Genomic DNA, 18,600 nt, shown 5'->3' with positions numbered 1-18,600 from the left:
ACTGATAGATGTTACAAGCTACAAATTGATTCATTCCAAAACACCATCTCAGTGTTATACAGGTGGCAGATTGTTAAAGAGCTACAACTGGAATAGGGGGGAGTGTTAGGAGATCGGCTGTACAACAAACAGCGATGGCAGCTCTGCTATGTGCTTTATGATATTCATTTTGCCCTGTGATGCCATCTCTGTAGATGACAGCAAGCTGTTGCTTTTTTCTCTTTGGTCTGTTTTCTGGGAGTTCTGTGTTCCTCACTGGTAGGTCCTTCTGGCACCAAAAATCCTTTGAACTCTGAGTTCTGCAGTAGGATGAAGGTGGTGTTTCATGCTTATGTTAGCGCTCAGTGCCCACTGTTCTTCTTGGGTGCTAAATCACCAAAATCCTTCACTGTGATTCCTGACAGGCGAATTTTGGGAGGCAAGGAGAGGGTAATGAAATATTTGCTGTTCTTCATGAAACATCTGGCAGGGCTCTGGCAAGATCAAGGAATTAGAAAGAGTTGCCACTGCTGTGCTGCATCTGACATTTTTTGTTATCCTTAATGGAGTCCAAAGCGTATGCAAATAAGCTGCATAATGAGCGAGGTTAAGTAAGGTTCTGGAGCTGGTGCCATATTGTGGTAAAAACATAATTGATCAGAATGTTTTGAAATATGCTGAACACGAGCGTTCAGATTTGTTTTATCTGAACCTCATTATTTCTGTGGAAAGATTTAGGATGAGGGCAGAAGCTGAAGTTTTAACTGGATCTATTATTGGTTATCTGTGATCACACACAGTTCATCAGATGTTCCTGCCATGAGCTCCACTTCAATTTGCTTTAAAACCAAAGCAGGTTTCTTTGACCTTGCCTTCTTTGCTTTTTTGTTGTTATGGATGTCACACACACACACATGCAGACTCTTTTCTAATTACACTGGCTAAACACTCTTGTTCTCCCCAGGAAGGATGAGACATCAAAAGTTATGTATCAGTCTCATAACTTTTTAAGCTACAGGAAATTTCGCAGATCAGTCACGATGAACGTGCTTACAATGAAATGCATAACTTTTGGGGTGACAGTGATCTTACAGATTTGTGTACGATTCATTTCAAGAAATCTGTGATAATGTAGGAACTCGTGGAGATTACTTTGTGACGTGGCTTTGACGGCAGATACCCATCAGACTGGAACCTACTGGGCTTTGTCACCACGTTGGCCTGAAAATCTTTCTTTTCAGAATGCTCCAGAAACTTTTCAGTGACCCTTAAGCTGAGATTTGCCTGAAGGCTTTCTTTTTAGAGTAGAATCCAGTGGTCAACCAGCTGTGGAACCCCTCCATGATGCCATATCCTCTCCCCTCTCTGGACACTCCAGCACCCGAATCATCCTTTCTGCCAGAGCTCAGTGCCTTTCATCTTGGTCATTGTTTACCTCTTTGAAGACATTGTTTCTAAAACAGTCCTTCTTTACTTGAAGAGGTACAAGAATGAGCCAGCTTCATGTGGAACAGGACTAGGTCCGTATTTCCCTACAGCGAATCGAAGATTTTATCTTCACCTTTGCCATACAGTTTTGCTTTTAGCTTCTGGCTTAATCTCTCAAATAGCTGGTAATAACACCTTCTGTTACAGACAACCATTCCTGCCTGCCAGTTGAATTTCCTATCTATATCAAATCTCACCCAGATGTTGAGTCTCCCTTCTGGTGACCTGCTGCTTTGTCAACGCTCACCTGAGGACTGGAGTCAAAGAACTGATTTGCCCTGGTCAGTAGCCAGCACTTTCCCTGTGGTTACTTCCACTTGAATTCAATAACATCAAGGTCCAGTGATCATCTGCTGTTATCTCTCAGCTTCCCATAGGGGTATCTCCTGAGACCTCCTATGTCTTGTAATTAAAACTGTGCTCTGAATACAGAGTAAGCAGTGTAATTGTGTGGGTGTGTAGGTGTGTTGGTGTCTGAGTGTATGTGTATATACATGTATGTATATCTATTTATTACTTATTACGAAGGATGGTAATCTACTTTGTGTGTTTGTTTATGCATATTTATATTCACACACATACACTTAAATATATTTATGTATGTGTATACATACAGATTCTTTGAAACATCACAGTGGTTATCAGATAAAAAAAATCACAAAGAAAAGCTAGTAAAACTGAGGTTGTTTTCTCCTTCAGGAGGTGTAATGGTTGGAATTTAATCACTTACAGCAGTTTTTAGATCAATCAGGTAGTTAGATGTGCATCGATCCTCTGGTATGAAAGAAAATATTTACATACATGGTTATCTTGTCCCCAAAAATACCCTGTACCTAACATAGATATGTGACTAAGGCACAGGCTGGAAGTGCCTTGGCTATCTTAAAACATTTTGCTTTCAAAAATCCCAAATCCTTTAAGCCTCTCTGAGACAACTACGGGATATATATGTATGGAACTTGGACTTCTAAAATTAAATATATAGAGCCAGTTACAAACTTGGATGAAGTCAGTGGAATGATATGAATCTGCACCGAGGGAAACAAGAACCCAGGAGAACCTGCATTCCTCTACATTATTTATTCTCAGCAGTGCAAACTTTCAGCATCTAAGCAGAAACCTTTCTGCATTTCTTTCTTCTCTACAGTGCCAACATCTCAATTACTGGAAGCACCCAAAAGCAATTACAGTGATTCCAATAATCTCTTTGTATTACAGTGGCTGGACTACTAAGTATCATCAATAACTTGATTATCATTTTGAGAAGAAATTGCTTGGGGTAGAGACTCTGTGAGAAAAGCTCCCAAACACTTTCCAAATCATATTTTCAGCAACTCTCACATTATTCAGTGTCTTAATGAGTTCCAGTAGTCCCATATGGGGGACTTGACTGCTCACATTTCCACAGGAAGCTTAAGCTGTGCAAAGTCAAAATGTTATCAGTTTTAGAAGCATTTCTTTTGACTTTTAAAGTCAGAGTGAAACCCAAGCCACTGTCAGTGCTGCTGGGTGGATATTAACCCATCTATTTTATGTCACCCATCTTTTATTTCCTGCATTTACCTCCCATTTTTTAATGAACGTAACAAGATTACAGCAGATCAGATTTTAAACTCTTTACTACAAGCTGTTTCATTGGAGCTGGCCGTAAATTTCTCTTCAGTGTAAGACTGCACATCTATCCAATGATGGCAGAACATAGCAATGAGCTGTTTCACAGTTACTTATCATGTAAGAACTTTGAATCAATTTCAACAGAAGATGTGGTTGGGCTGTCTGCATGCTGACCCAGAGCTGATTGTGTGTGGTATTCTTCTCTTAAATAAACAACTTTTAGTGTAATATGGATCTGGAAAACAAGACCAGACCCATGCTTTCACAAAACAGCTTAACTCAGGCTCAGTCACCCAACAGTGCCTGGTTATATCAAGTGTCTTAGAGTCATAGAACCATAGAATTGGTTGAGTTGGAAGGGACCTTTAAAGGCCATCTGATCCAATTGCCCTGCACTGAGCAGGGACACCTACAGCAGCAGATCTGTAAGATCTTTAGTGTCTTGCTCAAGCAAGGTAGCATACTACGTAGAAGAGGATAGGGCATCCTAACAAAACAAAGTGAATGTACAAGTTCACAAATCTCATCTAAACTGCATGCAAGATTTTCATTTTATTTTGATGCTTTTGTGTACTGAAATATAAAAGACAAAACCTAAGAAGTGGTGAAGGGAGAGAGAAAGAAAACTAGTTATCTCTGGGATCTGCACCAACTGCCAGAGCTCCATTTCGTGGCTGATTTGCATCTGTTCAAGTCAGTTGGTTTTATTAATGCTTACAAGCCTACAGCTACAGATGCATTGTTAGCACTGCAGTGATATATAGATTGGTTCTCCATTAAGAAGAAATTAATGATTTTTCATAAGACCAAATCCACAGCTTTTGGCTTCTCACCAGCTTTTCCATCCTGCAAGTCTAAAGATTAGCTTGTGTGATTTTTATTAGCATTAGAAGCGTACCTGGATTTGAACAGAGATATCTAGAATCCAGGAAGACCATGTGATCATCAAATAGTAGAAATGCACCCAGTTGTCCTCTACTCAAGCTCACCTTTCACAGAAGGATTACAGCTGCACCATTGACACACTGTAATTGAATTAAATGCAATTCCTCCTGTTCAGACAAGGCTTTTCAGTCTCCCAGACATGTGAAGAGAAGTGTGTGCTCAACTTTTCCTCTGTTCTTGAGGCGGTTATCAACCATCTTCTCACCAATGAAGAGATTGGAAGCAGTCATTTCATAGAAGACTAACACAAATTCTGCTGGCTACTAGCAAAATGCTGTCCAGGGCTAAATTGCTGCAAGCCTGAATGAACATTAGGGGACAGCATTGGCCAGGAGTCAGCCTGTGTCTTGCTCTTCACACTCTTTTTTTTGTTTTATTTTCAAGTTGTCTTCCTTTCTCTCTAAGTGATAAAGCCCCACTTGCTTCTTACATATCTAACTGGTGCACCAGACATTCATTTTTAATCTGGCCAAATCAATTATAAATATTACAGCCTGCAATTACCCTGGGAACTCCTGAAAAACTAATTAGTACGAATCTCAGCAATGAATTACACCTTTCTCTTGGCTATTTGCAGCAGGAAGAAAAAATAAATAAAAGGAAAAAAGTACACTCAAAGAGACCAAGCCTCTCTCAGCCATAGCAAACAGAATTCAAGGCAGCGTTTAATTATGTTCATATCGTTCATGAAAGGATGGGCCACGGTGGGCTGAAAGCCAGGGCACCTGGCATTGCCTAGGGCTTAGGTTGCATTTTCTCAGATGTTGTAAGATGTAGAAGTCCTTGGCAAAGAGTCATTGGAAAAGCAGATCTCGTGGGAGCCTGCAACGTTCACATCATTCGTGTTTACTGTGTAGCAACAAAGGAGGCAAATGCAATAGTTCTTTAAACTGGAGCCATCTTGCATCAGCGCATAGCTGATTTCCTCCCTTGGCGAGGTCAGGGACTAAACATGCCTTGTCTGGCTTTTCTCAGGCAGGACGTGAAGCCAGGCTGCTCTCTGGGGAGCTCCTGAACTTCTGAGATGGAATTGGAAAGTCACAGCAAGATGTGCACCAGACCTTGTAGCAATTGAATCGAGACACAAAGGGCAGACCAAAGGCCTTCTTCATTGGCATCTTGTTGCTATAGTGTTTTTCTCACGCTAGGTGTAATTACCTCAGAGCATCATAGTTGTTTCATTTATCTCCTAGAATAATACTTTATGAAGCCATTAAAGATGGATTTGTGCTCTGGGGTAGCTGTGGCTGCTTTAGATTCATTTTAGATTCATTACAAGATTTTGGAAGCAGTGTTCCTGTAAAATATGTTTAATAAAACATATGAATTCCTCAAAAGCAAAACCGTGCAACATCACACACTCTCTTAGATTCAGTGACATAGGTGGAATTTTAATGAAAACTAAAGGAAGGGCAAAGGAATTCCAGTTTACTGCAGAGAGGTCATAAGAGCTGCAGGACACTTTCCTTAACAGTATGTACACATATAGTTGGTACAGCTCTGCTGGAAAATGAGAGAGAATCCTTCCATACTGGTCAGGAATCTGGCTGGGTTCTCAAGTCCCTGTGTGAGTAGAGAAAAAGTGCACTCTTCTCTCAGGTGAATGCTGTAATTGCTGGGAACTTGGCCTGCTTGTGCTGAAGTAAAATCCTTTTTTTCTGTTTTCTCACAGTAAAATGTCTGATATCTTCAAAATTTTCAAGAAAGCCATATTCTGGCTTATTTCAGTCTGTGAACTGTACCATAGATGTGCTTGGCTCCTTATGCACAGCTATATCCCTGCGTTGGAGAGCTTCCAAAGGATTAGGACATATCATGATGGAGAGAAGGTTTAGAGCAAGGAGGGAATAGTGCTATGGATAGGGTGATACGAAGCTACCAGGATGCTATTTTTCACTGCAGAGAAAAGATAAAGATGATTATTTGTCGATACATCTTCAAAGGGAGTCTTTGGTATATCCACGGTCAGTGGCGGCCTCCAGACTTGGAACTTTCCTCCTTTTTGTCTGACTCATTTAAACAATCACTTTCTAGATTTGCATTGGCAAGACTGCAGCAAATTTCACGAGAATGAGCAGAGCCAGATATATGTACCAAAAAAAAAAAAAGAAGTAAATGTTCCATTTTCTTCTCTACAACACTGCAACTCCTAGGCAAGTCAAGTGAAGGTCAAGCAGCAATCCTGAACAATAGTCAAAGATTCCCTAAGAGGGACAGTTGTCAATGCCCATTCTTTCCAGAAGAAAAAAGATACTATTTTGAGCCAGTCAGTAGAATGTACAGATAGCAAATGACCTGCTGCACAAGCAAAATGTGAGTGAAAAATCCCAAGCAATTACTTATGAAATCTCTGTTGTTTTTTTTTCCCCATGTCCTGGAAGTGTACACACCTTTGAAGGAGAATTATGTATTGGAGAGAAATCATCACTCATCCCCCATACACATCATGTAGCTGTATTTTATCAGTCAAAGACATAGACTGTGTTTTCTTGAGGGGTTTATGGGAAACACCTGAAAGAGTTGTTTTCTAGCCATACCAGAAAGCTCCAGTGCAACTGACATATAAGGAAGGAAGTACTGAAATTGTCTATTCTTCTTTAGGAGGAAGTTTTTCACTCAGAGGGTGATGATATACTGAACAGGTTGCCCAAGGAGGCTGTGGATGCCCCATCCCTGGAGGCATTCAAGGCCAGGCTGGATGTGGCTCTGGGCAGCCTGGTCTGGTGGTTGGCGACCCTGCACACAGCAGGGGGGCTGAAAGTTGATGATCATTGTGGTCCTTTTCAACCCAGGCCATTCTATGATTCTATGATTCTCCTTGTGTTAAGTCAAGAAAAAAAAGAAATATATATGTATATGCATTTATTTATTTATTTCACAGAGTACCAAAGCTTGCTTTCTTTCCAAACCCGAGCAAACAAACAAACACGCCCACGTATAAAAGGAGAACTAATTAATATCAAGTCATATCTCAATGATTATGCAAATTAAAAATAAAAACAAAAAAATTATATTTATCACATAATAAAGTTGCAAATTGCTGTTGTGTCTCTCTCATCAGCTGCAATAGATGGGGGGCTATGAGGCTGTAGGTTTTGAATTAGTAAATCAATCAACATGTATGTATGTTTTGTGATAGTTGGGGGTTGTTGGCTGTAGATATATTAACAGCCTTCATTCCCCCCCTTCTGTACTGTATTCACGTTCAGTGGTATTCACGGACTATATTTGTCTTGGAGTTCTTTAATGTAATGTCTTTGGTTTTCCTCATTGTTTACATTCTGTAAGACAACATCATTATTCTTTGGTAAATCTGTTTCATGTCCCCTGGGTGTTTTGTTTGTTTGTTTGTTTGTTTTTTCTTCTTTTCTGAGGGGAGAATTCTGTTTGGTTTTTTTCTTGCAGCTTTTAAAAAATCAGATTAAAGCAAATAAAAATACCAAGAACCTGCTCCTAACCAAAAAACTCTTTTATTAAGACCCTCTTAAATTGTGTGCAGTTGTCTAGAAGTTGCCATTTCTGTTCATAACCACGTTTCACTATTTGCATTCTCTCTTAAAGGAGATGGTCTCAGTGACCAGCATCTAATGCCTTGGGCAGCTTTGTTAGTGGGTATCTTACTGACTCCCCGGGAATGCTGCATGCCACCACCTCTCCTCTTTCAGAAGCAACCCTAACCTGCTCTTTGAAATAACCCATTTGTACTGCTTTGTTATGCATTTTAAATCTCTCTGCAGCAGAAAGCAAGTTACTGTGATGGACGGTTCCATGTGGTAGAGAAATGCAGATGGTTTGTAGAGTTTGGTAGTGTGACAAAGAAAGAGCCTTTCAACTTCCAAGCCACCAGGGTTATTGCAATGTCTCATTGGCAACCAGACTAAGTTGGTGCCATCTATTTGCTGTTTGGTAGCTCATTATGTGATTGTGGCAGTGCCATTGACGCTGTTAGTAGTGGGTAGAAAACCAAATTGGAGAAGTCACCACTGAGGTCCTTGCTAATTGGCTTGCTCATTCACTGTCACAACAAATAAGCAACATGCAGAGCAAGAATTCTTTCTTTCATGACCTCTAAATCATTGTCTGGCCGCATCCTCCCACATGGTGAACCTCTCTCTGCAGCATACACGTGCAACTACTGAATTGTCAAGGTCTGAGTTTTTTGTGTCCTGTGTAGGTAGGCAGCATGGCAGGAGGCATCTTGGAAGGGAGAGTTTTTGAAGTCTCTCACAAAGGTTGTATGCATACATACTTTCTAAAGACTGTGTTTAGTCTTCAGTGTAAGGCAGTGCTTGTTTGCTGTGGTTTTCTCTTTCATGTTCTGATTTTTGACTTCCCAATTTCCCTGTCACAGTAAAGCGTGTTTGCGCTCTCTTCCTCTTTTAGACAGAAATCCAGTCCTCAAATCATTTATGCCATCAACTAAATTCAGAAGGTCCTCTGTTAATGGGGTTCCCAGATTTCAGTAATAATAGGGCTTTTTTTTAAACTGTTATCCTGTGAATGCAAATGTTTGACATTCAGTTCTTAGGCTGAAAACTGAATTGTTCCATCTGTACCATAGCAGTGAGCTGGGAGGCAGCTATGCTCCGTCTCAGTGGCATTTAGCAGCTTCTTCCAAACATACAGGCGCAGTACTGAAAGCAGATAACGCTCAGGTCCTTTTCGACTGCAAAGCACCAAAAGCTTAAAAATGAAAAAATTGAGTTCCCCAGAGTTTACGCAGCTTCGAACACTACCACAGGTACTTTCTATTGTGGTCATGCACGCCATGCTTGCATCTGAAAAAAAATTAAAAAGAGAGACAAATCAAAACCACTGGTCAGACTCAGCACACTGAGACCGCTGCTTGTTACTGTTTGTGCTGAGAGGATTGTCCTGGCTTGTTTTGTTTTGTTTCATGTTACATACTCAGTTTCAGTGTGAGTTCTTCCTGACCTAGATTTCTGGGCAGACTGAAGTGGAGCCAAACACTGAAAAAGTGCATAATTATTCATTTATTTATTTTTAAGCTGTACAGCTCTATTAAGCTTTCAGAGAATCCTTTATACCCTGCCTTTGAAGTAAACTAAGCTAGAGATCAGCCAGAGGAGAATTGGGTTGACGCTGCGTGGTTCTGATTGCAGATAGTCTGTATGCAGTTAAGATCTGGCTACTCAGAGCTAGGAAGAAGTTATGCTTTTTTTGGACTGCAGAGAAGAGGGGGAAGAGATCAATACGTCCAAGAGAAACACTTTACACCTTTGGTATGTTCTGAAACCTCAGATGCTGGCACTGCTGCACAACAGCTGAGAGCTGGAAGATTATTCTGGTTACTGACATGTAAATGAGCAGACCACACATTAAATCTGTGTATACTCCATCTGCCAAGCCATTCGTTCTTCCCAACTTGGGACAAATTAGAAACTCTGGCCCAGTGGCAGAAGATTATTATTCCTTTCCCAGTCCCCCAGAGCAATACATTCTCCTGCTCTGAGTCTGATTGAAAACACTGCCCTGGAGGTGAAAAACACTGTATCTGTCCCCCTGATTCATCCAGACTCTGACCTAGGCAGCACTGAAACCACAGGCTTCTTTCTGGACTCAAAAAATTACCCAGCTGCCCTCATGGACTGAGGGCCAAAACGGAACTAGACAAATAGATGGGAAAAAGAGCTCATGCCTTACAGCCACCTAGTCTTGTGGTTACAATTTTGTCATAAATATTGCATTAGACTAACTTAGTAGAAAATGAATTGAAAGTGAACGTTTGAATAAAGCCTACAGCCACTCCTGTAAGTAAATAGCAAGAGGCTATGGCAATGTAACCTACCCTTCTGAGAGCCAGAGGACTCGTGGCATCAGTTCAGAGTCTCTCCTCAGCTATTCCGACTTGCTTCTGATTTTGGCCCTTCTTCAGTAAGTTGTGTTGGCAAAGCTTTTTCATACTCTTTCCAAAACACGTGGAGTCATAGAATGGCTTGGGCTGGGAGAGACCTTAAAGATCACCAAGTTCCACCCCCCTGCCGTGGGCTGGTTGCCCCCACCAGCTCAGGCTGCCCGGGGTCCCATCCAACCTGGCCTTGGGCATCTCCAGGGATGGGGTACCCACAGCTCTGGGCAGCTGTGCCAGGGTCTCACCGCACTCTGAGTGAAGACTTTCTGCCTAATATTTAATCTAAATCTTCACTCTTTTAGTTTAAAGCAATTCCTCCTTCTCCTATCATGATCAGACCATAGGAGAGGTATTCCAGCCCGCTGATCACGGATGCGTCCTTCTCTGGACCTGCTCCACCAGCTCCACACCTTTTTGTGTTGGGGGCCTTTACCCACTGATGCCATCGCTCCATTCTAGAAGGTCACGAGGTTGGTCAGGCACGATCTGCCCTTGGTGACACCATGCTGGCCATAACACAAGCACTTCTGGTGTTTCTGCCCACCCTGGAGTCAATGTGCTGGAAGTCCCTAGAAGTCTCCGCTTTTCTGCTTGCGCTTCTTCTTGTTAGCAGTGCTCTGAGCTTGCACAGAACAGGAGGCAAAGATGCCAAAGCATGTCAACCACCTGGATTAATTAGGTCATACGCTAAAAACGGAACTACAATGAAGTGGATGATTATTAAACCAGCAACCTTGTGGAAACTGGATACCTCCTCTACTATATTTCAGCTTCCTTAACCTTTTAAGTGCCTCGAGGCAAGAACAGTGTTGTGTGTGTATAAAGCATTTTGCATTAACAATAGCAGTAATAATAACAATATTAATGTGTTTCTCCTTTGGGGTAGGTAAATATCACTCTTCATTTTACAGCTGATGAAACAGACACAAAGACATACAGGATCTTACTTAGTGCCAATTCATGCTTCATTAACAGAGCCAAGACTGAGCCCAGGAAATGGATTTCCTTGTTCCTTGCTTTTACCATTAGATAACACACCCTCCTTTGATGACATCCAGTCTCTCTTGTGATTTTTTTCTGCAGAAGGTACAGCAACAACAGCCTGGAGACTGAAGATGAACCTCCTTGTGCAGAAGAAATCGATTATAACACTGACAGTTGCTCTGATGGCGAAGGGGACTTCTCAGAGCTAGACCAAGAGATCCAGGAGTGCCTCTCGTGGGTGGAAGGAGAGGCAGAAGATGAGGGAGATACCACTGGACAGACATGCAGCTCCAAAGCTCTCAGGGGGCTTTACATTTCCAACCAGCCATCATCCAGCAGTACGGCTCTCCCTCTGAGTTCTGCGTCGCTTGGAGTGTACAGTGGGTTTGAGAGCAGCCCTGCATGAGCAAGACTTTGACTTTCAGAGCAGTAAGGCCAATGGGCTACTGCTCATATTTGTCTGTTTGCCAGCTTCAGCATCCTTCCCAGATGTCTTGCTCCAGTTCTGCATTGAAAATTGTCTTTATGTTTGTGTGATCTGTATACATGTATGTACTGAGAATGTCTCCTTGAGCTTTCTTCACAAGGCAGAGATGAGGGGCCATTGGCCCCACTGGTACTGTAAGAGGACATCATCCTTTCCTAAACAGAATCCCCGTCCCATGGCTGCCTCTAGTGTGTGGATTCATATAGATTGATATGGGGAATGGTTTTCTGGCTTTTGAAGGAACATCCTTTTTCCTGGCTTAGGCTTTTATTATGGACAGCAGCCTTTGCCCACAGATCTTGGAATTGTGGCAGTTTGTGAGGCCTTTGGCGAGAGCTCCCTGTTACCATTCATTTCCCTTGAGCTGTAGAGCATGCATCTGAGTTCTGAGATCAGAATTTTGACCATGTTTCCAGCAGCTTGGGTCAGGCTATGCATGCTCCTGAACTGGTTGTGTCTCAGCAACAGCATGCAAAATCCAATGTGCCAGAGTAAGGAAAGCACCACCATACAGAGCAGTCCTCTGGAAACCTGGGCTAAATTCACTTCTTTGCTCCATTGGAATGAACTAGTCCAGCATAATCTCATTTGAGCCACTTCATGCTTGAACTGGTGGACCCAAGTGGAAGAATTTGTTTCACGAACATCGGAATAATACTCTCTCTATGATTCTCTGTGAGACATCCTTCCAGCAGGATGCACTAAGGGAATACAGGTACTGTTTAAGGCTGCTATTGGGAGTGAGTGAGGCTGGAAGTATTTCAAGGAGAAAAACATGTTCTCTCGAGGTAGCTGTGGTCCTCCAGTATTATGTCAATTGGATTAGTGATGGTGGCAATATCCAAGGGTGAATTTAGCCCAAGAATCAGCCTAGTGACTGATTATTCTTTGTTAGTTTTAATATGATACCACTAAGGAAACGAAACTCATGGAACAGGATCCCATTGTGCCGGATAGCAATATAACAGAAGACATTAATGGTAGGTTATATATAGGATGCATTCTTCTGGTGATTCCCATAAGGGAACAACTTATTTTATCTCCAAATGGAAAGAAAAAAAAAAAGAGAGAGATTTCTCGTAAAATTGCCTGCAAAAACAGATCTTGATTTTATAAAGTGCTCTCTTACAAAATAGGTAACATAACAATGTCCTTGCAAGCCTAATTCCACCAGCATTAGAATTCACTGTGCTTTCACACAGACGTCGAAAGCAATGGAGATGCAGCTTCTTGAGCTCCAGCACAGACCAAGAACACAAATGCATGCCCAAGGTTGGTAAAGCACGGAGCCCACATCACAGCACCTCTCTCCTCATACTGCCTGTATTTCTCACGTGTCCAACACTCTGCTCCTGCACATGGGGAATTGCCTTGAACCCAGATGGATGTAATTGCACCGTGCAAGAGGCTTCCAACTCTGTCACTGCTGTCTTTATAAGGCTCAAGGAGGACAAACATATAGTGTGTTGTAGTATTACAGACTATAAGACCTCCATTACTGGTGATTACTGTTATTATTGATGTGTGATTAAAAGCACCCTGTAATCCTCTCATCTTTATGCTGTCTGTGGAGAGAATTTCTGGAGCCAACTGAGTTTGTTTTTTTTTTTCTGATGCATTTCTGAACACCTTCCCCCAGACTGCCCGGGCAAACATTTCCACCAGGAGCCAGCTCTTTGGAGAAACTATTCCTTCCTGTCCTGCTGGAGTTTTGGTATCCTAGTGTTCTAAAGCCTTCACCACCGCATAGCAGTTCTCTGTGTTTCTGGCTCTCTATTTATGACAGTGCTCAAAAGACAGGCAGCTTGGGTCCTCAGAAGCTGAGCTTCGTAGACCGAGCTAATTCATTAGATATAGTGTGTGTTCTCTATACAGATATCATGTTCTGCTTGCCTTAGCGTGCAGCTTGTTGCGTACAATACTGAATTTTCATAAAAGGATGGCTCACAGGAATGGACACCAATGAGGTAAAACAGGTGTTCCCATTATAATAGTTTGTATAACATTGCTTAAAAGCTTATTATTAAAAAATGATATATGTGCATAGCTAACTTCAAATTCCAACATTCATATGCATGACAAAACACTCACACTGTGGTGGATCCAGTCTGCAGCATACAAAAGCCAAGGTGTAAGATCTTCAGTATTCTATGTGGCCCCAGGACACTGGGCAAAAAGCACTACCAGGCATATGCATTTGTAGATGCGCATATCTATGAGGGCTACTCCAAAAATAATACCTCCTATTTTATTAGTTTGATCCACAATGCCAGAGGCAGATGTTGATGGTATGGCAGCAGAGGTTGAACCTTTCCAGCAATATTCCATTCCATGTTGTTGCAGTGTGACAGATGGCAGCAGAGGGGCAGTCTGACAGAATGGTGTCTGGCATGGAAGTGCGTATGAAGCAAAGGGGTGGAACTGAATTCCTGCATGGGGAAAAAATAGCACCCATTAACGCTTGCTGAATGTTTATGGAGACCAATCAGTGGATGTGAGCACAGTGAGGTGGTGGGTGGTGCACTTCAGCAGTGATGGCAATGCCAGCGGGTCATTCCACTGGTGCCGTTTTACAAGGATGGGATACAGGTTCTTGTCCATCACTGCAAAAATGCATAGTCAGTGGTGGTGGCTATGTTGAAGATTGTGTTTTGTAGCTGAGCATTTGCTCTATCAAACAGATATCGTACTCTTTGTATCTGTTGTAGTTTCTGAGGATATAAACAGAGGGGATTACTTTTGGAGCAACCTATGTACATCTAGAGCTGCTCTTCCCTCCCACACTACATTCTGTACCAACACCCTACCACAACAATAGTGGAACAGTGCTCCCTGATGTTTGCCACTGGTGCATCTTAGTGAAAAGGCAAATAAATCCGTGTTTCTCTTACTGCAACGCCAGTATTTTAGCTACTGTGCTGCTGTGTAATAGAAAACACCTGGCCCAGGCTTCTCCCTGACAACTTCCCTGTTGTGCCAAACGACTTCTCAGCAAGGGATGAGGGCACTGCAGGAGGTGGCGGGCAGGTGAACCCCCAGCCCATGGGTACCCACCCTGCTACTGAGGAACTGGGAGCAAAGAACATCCAGAGGGAGGAGGGTTGGGTGACCAACCGTCAGGGAATGGCACCTGGAAACTTCCGGCAAAAGCAGTTTGGTAGATTGCGTTGTCTCTTCCAAGAACCTCTACGGGAAGCAGATGCTCTTCTTCTTTTGACAGACCTCTAGAGGTCAGGAGAGGACCTCCACTGCATGCCACTCTCTCCGTTATTAAAATTCTCCCTGAGTCATGGTAATTAAGCAGAACTAGGCTCCGCACAGAGGAACGGAAGTGCATTGACTTTAATAATACAGAGTGTAAAACAACTTTAGATTAACTCCAGCCCTGTTTATTCTTGCACACTTGTAATTCTGATTTGGTATTTCCCTAGTGAATGGAGTCGTTGTGCCCTACGCTAAGGCACGTCACCTCACTTCAGCCCGCTAAGTGCTGAGCAGCGAGGCCACTGCCTTTTCTTGCCATCGCTAGCTAATCCCAAAGAATTTGGAAACGGCGATGGAGAAGGGGAGGGAGGAGAGGGACATCTCCCTGCTCCCTACCATTGACATTCCTCAAGAGTCAGCAAGGCTGTCAGGTTGAGACACAAGCCAAATATTTCCGTAATGGCCAGCAGAGACATCATTCAGATAGTCCACGCTGCAGAAGCGGTTCTGGGCTCCCGCCAGACGCATTAACTTTTTTTACTGATGCCTTTTGTCTCACTGACTCTTTTAGTGGCTCTGAATAGCCGCGCTCTCCTTCCTCCCCTCGCCGTGGGTGACATGACATGGGTAAGAGATGCGGCCGGAGCCGCGCTCACACTGCCGCCTCTGTCTCAGCCTTGCGCTGTTTCCTATCGGAGGTGATGCGAAGGATGCCTTGCCAGAGCCTGGCAGAATACACGTGTGAGTAAAGCCTCTGGGCTAAAAATAAATAATTAAACAATAAAAATAAAAAGAATCAAGTCAGCAAACTGAAGGAAGAACAAAATCTAATTAGTTTTATCTGCTGTTTGTTATGAGGCTGTCAGAGTGCTCTATTCCCTGGTTTTACAGCACTCTGGAAAATAACAGTGATAATAATACACAACTGTGCACAGGGTTGTTCTTGAAGCAAGGAGGGAGCAAATTAGGGAGGGGAAAAAAACAGCAGCCCCTCTCCTCACTGTTTTTCTCCTTCTGCCAAAAAGCAGAGGTGCTTGTGATAGTGCTGTCTCCTGCCTTATTCTGTCCTCAGGGGTGATCCACTCCATCCATCACTCAGAGACAGAAAGCACAAGTGGGCGACTGCTTGGCATCCAACTACGGGCACTCAAAATATACCCCTTGTTCTCCCACAGATCTCCTATGTGTTGCTGACTGAGTCGCCTAGCCTTGGCTCCCAGCCTCAGTTCTGATGTCAAACTGGAGCACAGTGTTGGTTCCTCATAGCAAATACAGCAAGGCACGAGTGACATGGTAGGTGTGTAGAGTGAGGGGCAAGAAATAGAGGTGTAAAGCTGCCCATATGTTTGTACTATAGTGATTTCAGCTGTTGCTAGTTGATAAGGCAGCTGGAATTATTCTGTGCAGGAGTGTGGCTGCCATCACTACTTTCCACTTTAACAATGTATAGTGATGGTTCATTAGACTGTTCCTCTTCAAACAGTGCTGGGTAATTCTAAAAGTCTCTCTTTGCAGGTTGTTATCAACCTGTCCTGTCCCATCGCCCCGTCCTCACACCATGGAAGCTTTCACAACTGATTTAGGGAGAGTGGGATTTAAGCCTGTGTTTGTGAAGTGTCCTATGGTTTTCCAGGCAGAGGGCTGGCCATGAGTCTCCAGCTGGAGATAACATGCAAAAGCTTGGAGTACTAAAAAGTCTCTATTTGTAATTGCATCAGGAAAAGATGAAAGAGAAGGGTAAAGAAGGAAGAAGATATAAACTGGAGAGGAAGAAGGAGACTTAGGGAGAAGGGATGATGAGAACAGAAAGAGATGAGAGTAGGGGGCATTTGGGGGAAAGACAGGCAGAGAAATGGGAGAATTGTTCCCATTTGTGTATCTTCTTCCGTCCCCAGATAATGTGTCAGTATTAACAGTACCGAGAAACAACCCTCTCTACTGTAGAATAAATCTGCCACTGTATTCCCCACTCCATAAACGGCAGCCAAGTCTGTATCCTCAGTGCTGCATTGTGTGTTCAGTGCTGTGTTTTGAGAGTGCTTTTCATGATGGTTAAGCTTGTATCATTTCTGGCCTTAGGTTTCCTCTCCAGGGACTCACATCCTCAGACATATTCTGGAAGATCCAACGCATTTTATTGTTGATGCAGCAGTTTGTGGCTACTTTCCTTGCCTTTTCTTTGTTCCGCTTCTTTTATTGCACTTAAGGAAAAGTGGAAAGGAGGGAAATGAATGAGGTGAACAGGAGGGAGTAAGAAAGAAAGGAGAATGTAGAAAGAAGTGCCCTGCCATCATTTTAGCAAGCTCTGCAGCAAGATGGTGAAGCAGCTGTTTTGGCATTGAGTTTTTTAGCCTTCGATTAAGCAGCTTGTAACTCATTCAGGGTGAGCAAGAGGGAAAGACAAATCAATCACTGCAAACAATCATCCACTGGATACCCTGGCAATAACTCTAGTCCCAGTAAACAACCATTACCTTTGGCTAACGGATCTCTGGGCACCAGCTCCTAACCAGCTGATGCAATTGCAATCAGAGCCCTGTTTCTTGCCTCCCTTGCTCCTAAATGCCTGTCTGAGGGCTTTGCCTGGATGGTTTCCAGTGTATGCTTTCCATGTTTACAGTGCATGCTTGCGTGCAGATCTGCAAAGGTTTCCTGGCTTTGCCACAACATTTTCATTTAAAAAAAAAAAAAAAGAAGAAGAAGAATTTAGCTTTCTGTGCTTGTTTCCACATCTATGGACGTATTAATGTTTATTTGCAGGGAAAAGGTCGACAAGGAGGCTTAAATCACAAGTATTTACAGCACAGTTTCAGATCCTTAAAGAAGGCAGATGGGAGGGAATAATTCCTGCTTCCATCATATATCTGCCGTCACCGAAAGAGAGAAATGCTGCCCATTGCTGGGATCTTTGGCAATTCCTTTCTAGGGGTAATTAGTTTTCCTTTAGTCTTTGTGGAAGGCGGCACAGGTGGACCAGGCAAATCTCCATGGTGAAAGCAAGGACGGTGCTGACAGAAATCCTTTGTATTATTTGACTACACAGTGGTCTTCCAAGAGCCAGGCAGAGTGCTATTTAGGGAGCTGATAAAATGGAAAATTTAATAGAGGCGAAAAAGAGAGGCTTGGGAGGATAATGGAGCAAACTGGTAAACATCTGAAATGACCCCAAGTACTAGGAGTGGAAGGGCCAAACAGGAAGAATATGAAGCCTTAGTGCGTATTCCAAGATATGACTTGATCAGTTTCCCAGACACGTGGAAAAGAGAAGGTAGGAACAACAGAAGAAGGATTAATTGGCTGTGAAGCATCAGGGAATTGATAGCTTGGGTCAAGGAAAGAGGAATACAGGCCAGCAAGCAGTGAATAGAGATTAGAGCAAAGGTACAATGACAAGATCTCCTAAGGCAAGGGGAAGAATAGAAGAAAAGTGAAACACAAAATGTGTGAGGAATTCATTATTGTCTTAAAAAATGAGAAAAGAATTGTTTAAAAAATTGAAGCAATAGCATATGACTAGAAATGAGAACAGACTGGTACCAAAGCATGTACAGATGAAATCAGAAAGGTCCTCGCACAGAATGTGTTAGTGGTGGTTAGGGAGATACATAAGAGAAGAAAAAGAAATCCTATAAATATGCTACGAGGAATGAAAGCATACATTATATGTACCACAGAAGGAGAGCACATACAGAGAGTTGGAATAGTCATTGTATTTTTAACTCTGCTTATCACCAAAATATTGGTACTCGAATCATGGAATTGTAGAAACACAGATTATCTTAGGTTGGAAGGGACCTTAAAACCCATCCAGCTCCAACCCTCTGCCATGGGCTGGGTGCCCCCACCAGCTCAGGCTGCCCAGGGCCCCATCCAACCTGGCCCTGAGTAAGTGAATTCAACCTGTTGGAATTCCCCCTTCAGATTGCCCAAGGAGAGCAGGCTTTGAATGATTAAGAATGGACTTCAAAAGCCTCCCTCATATTAAAAGGATTCTGCAGACTGGAGAAGGGCAAATAGGGTATTTGTT

At 42.8% G+C, this 18,600-nt stretch overlaps 1 protein-coding gene across 4 annotated transcripts in view; it reads left to right on the top strand.

Annotated features, from left to right (window-relative positions):
• AGBL1 (ATP/GTP binding protein like 1) overlaps positions 1 to 12,922 on the top strand; it is a 325,974-nt gene extending 313,052 nt beyond the window's left edge. For all 4 annotated transcript variants that reach the window (XM_025154074.3, XM_004943855.5, XM_425080.7 and 1 more), the window contains one exon: positions 10,982 to 12,922. In XM_025154074.3, coding sequence (XP_025009842.2) covers positions 10,982 to 11,288 — 307 coding nt within the window. In that variant the 3' untranslated portion in view covers positions 11,289 to 12,922. The remainder of the gene's footprint in view (positions 1 to 10,981) is intronic.
• Positions 12,923 to 18,600: the final 5,678 nt, after the last annotated feature.

This window comes from Gallus gallus, chromosome 10 (genome assembly GCF_016699485.2).
Source record: "Gallus gallus isolate bGalGal1 chromosome 10, bGalGal1.mat.broiler.GRCg7b, whole genome shotgun sequence".
In the NCBI taxonomy this organism is placed as follows: Eukaryota; Metazoa; Chordata; class Aves; order Galliformes; family Phasianidae; genus Gallus; species Gallus gallus.
This window is presented reverse-complemented; position numbering and strand designations above follow the sequence as displayed.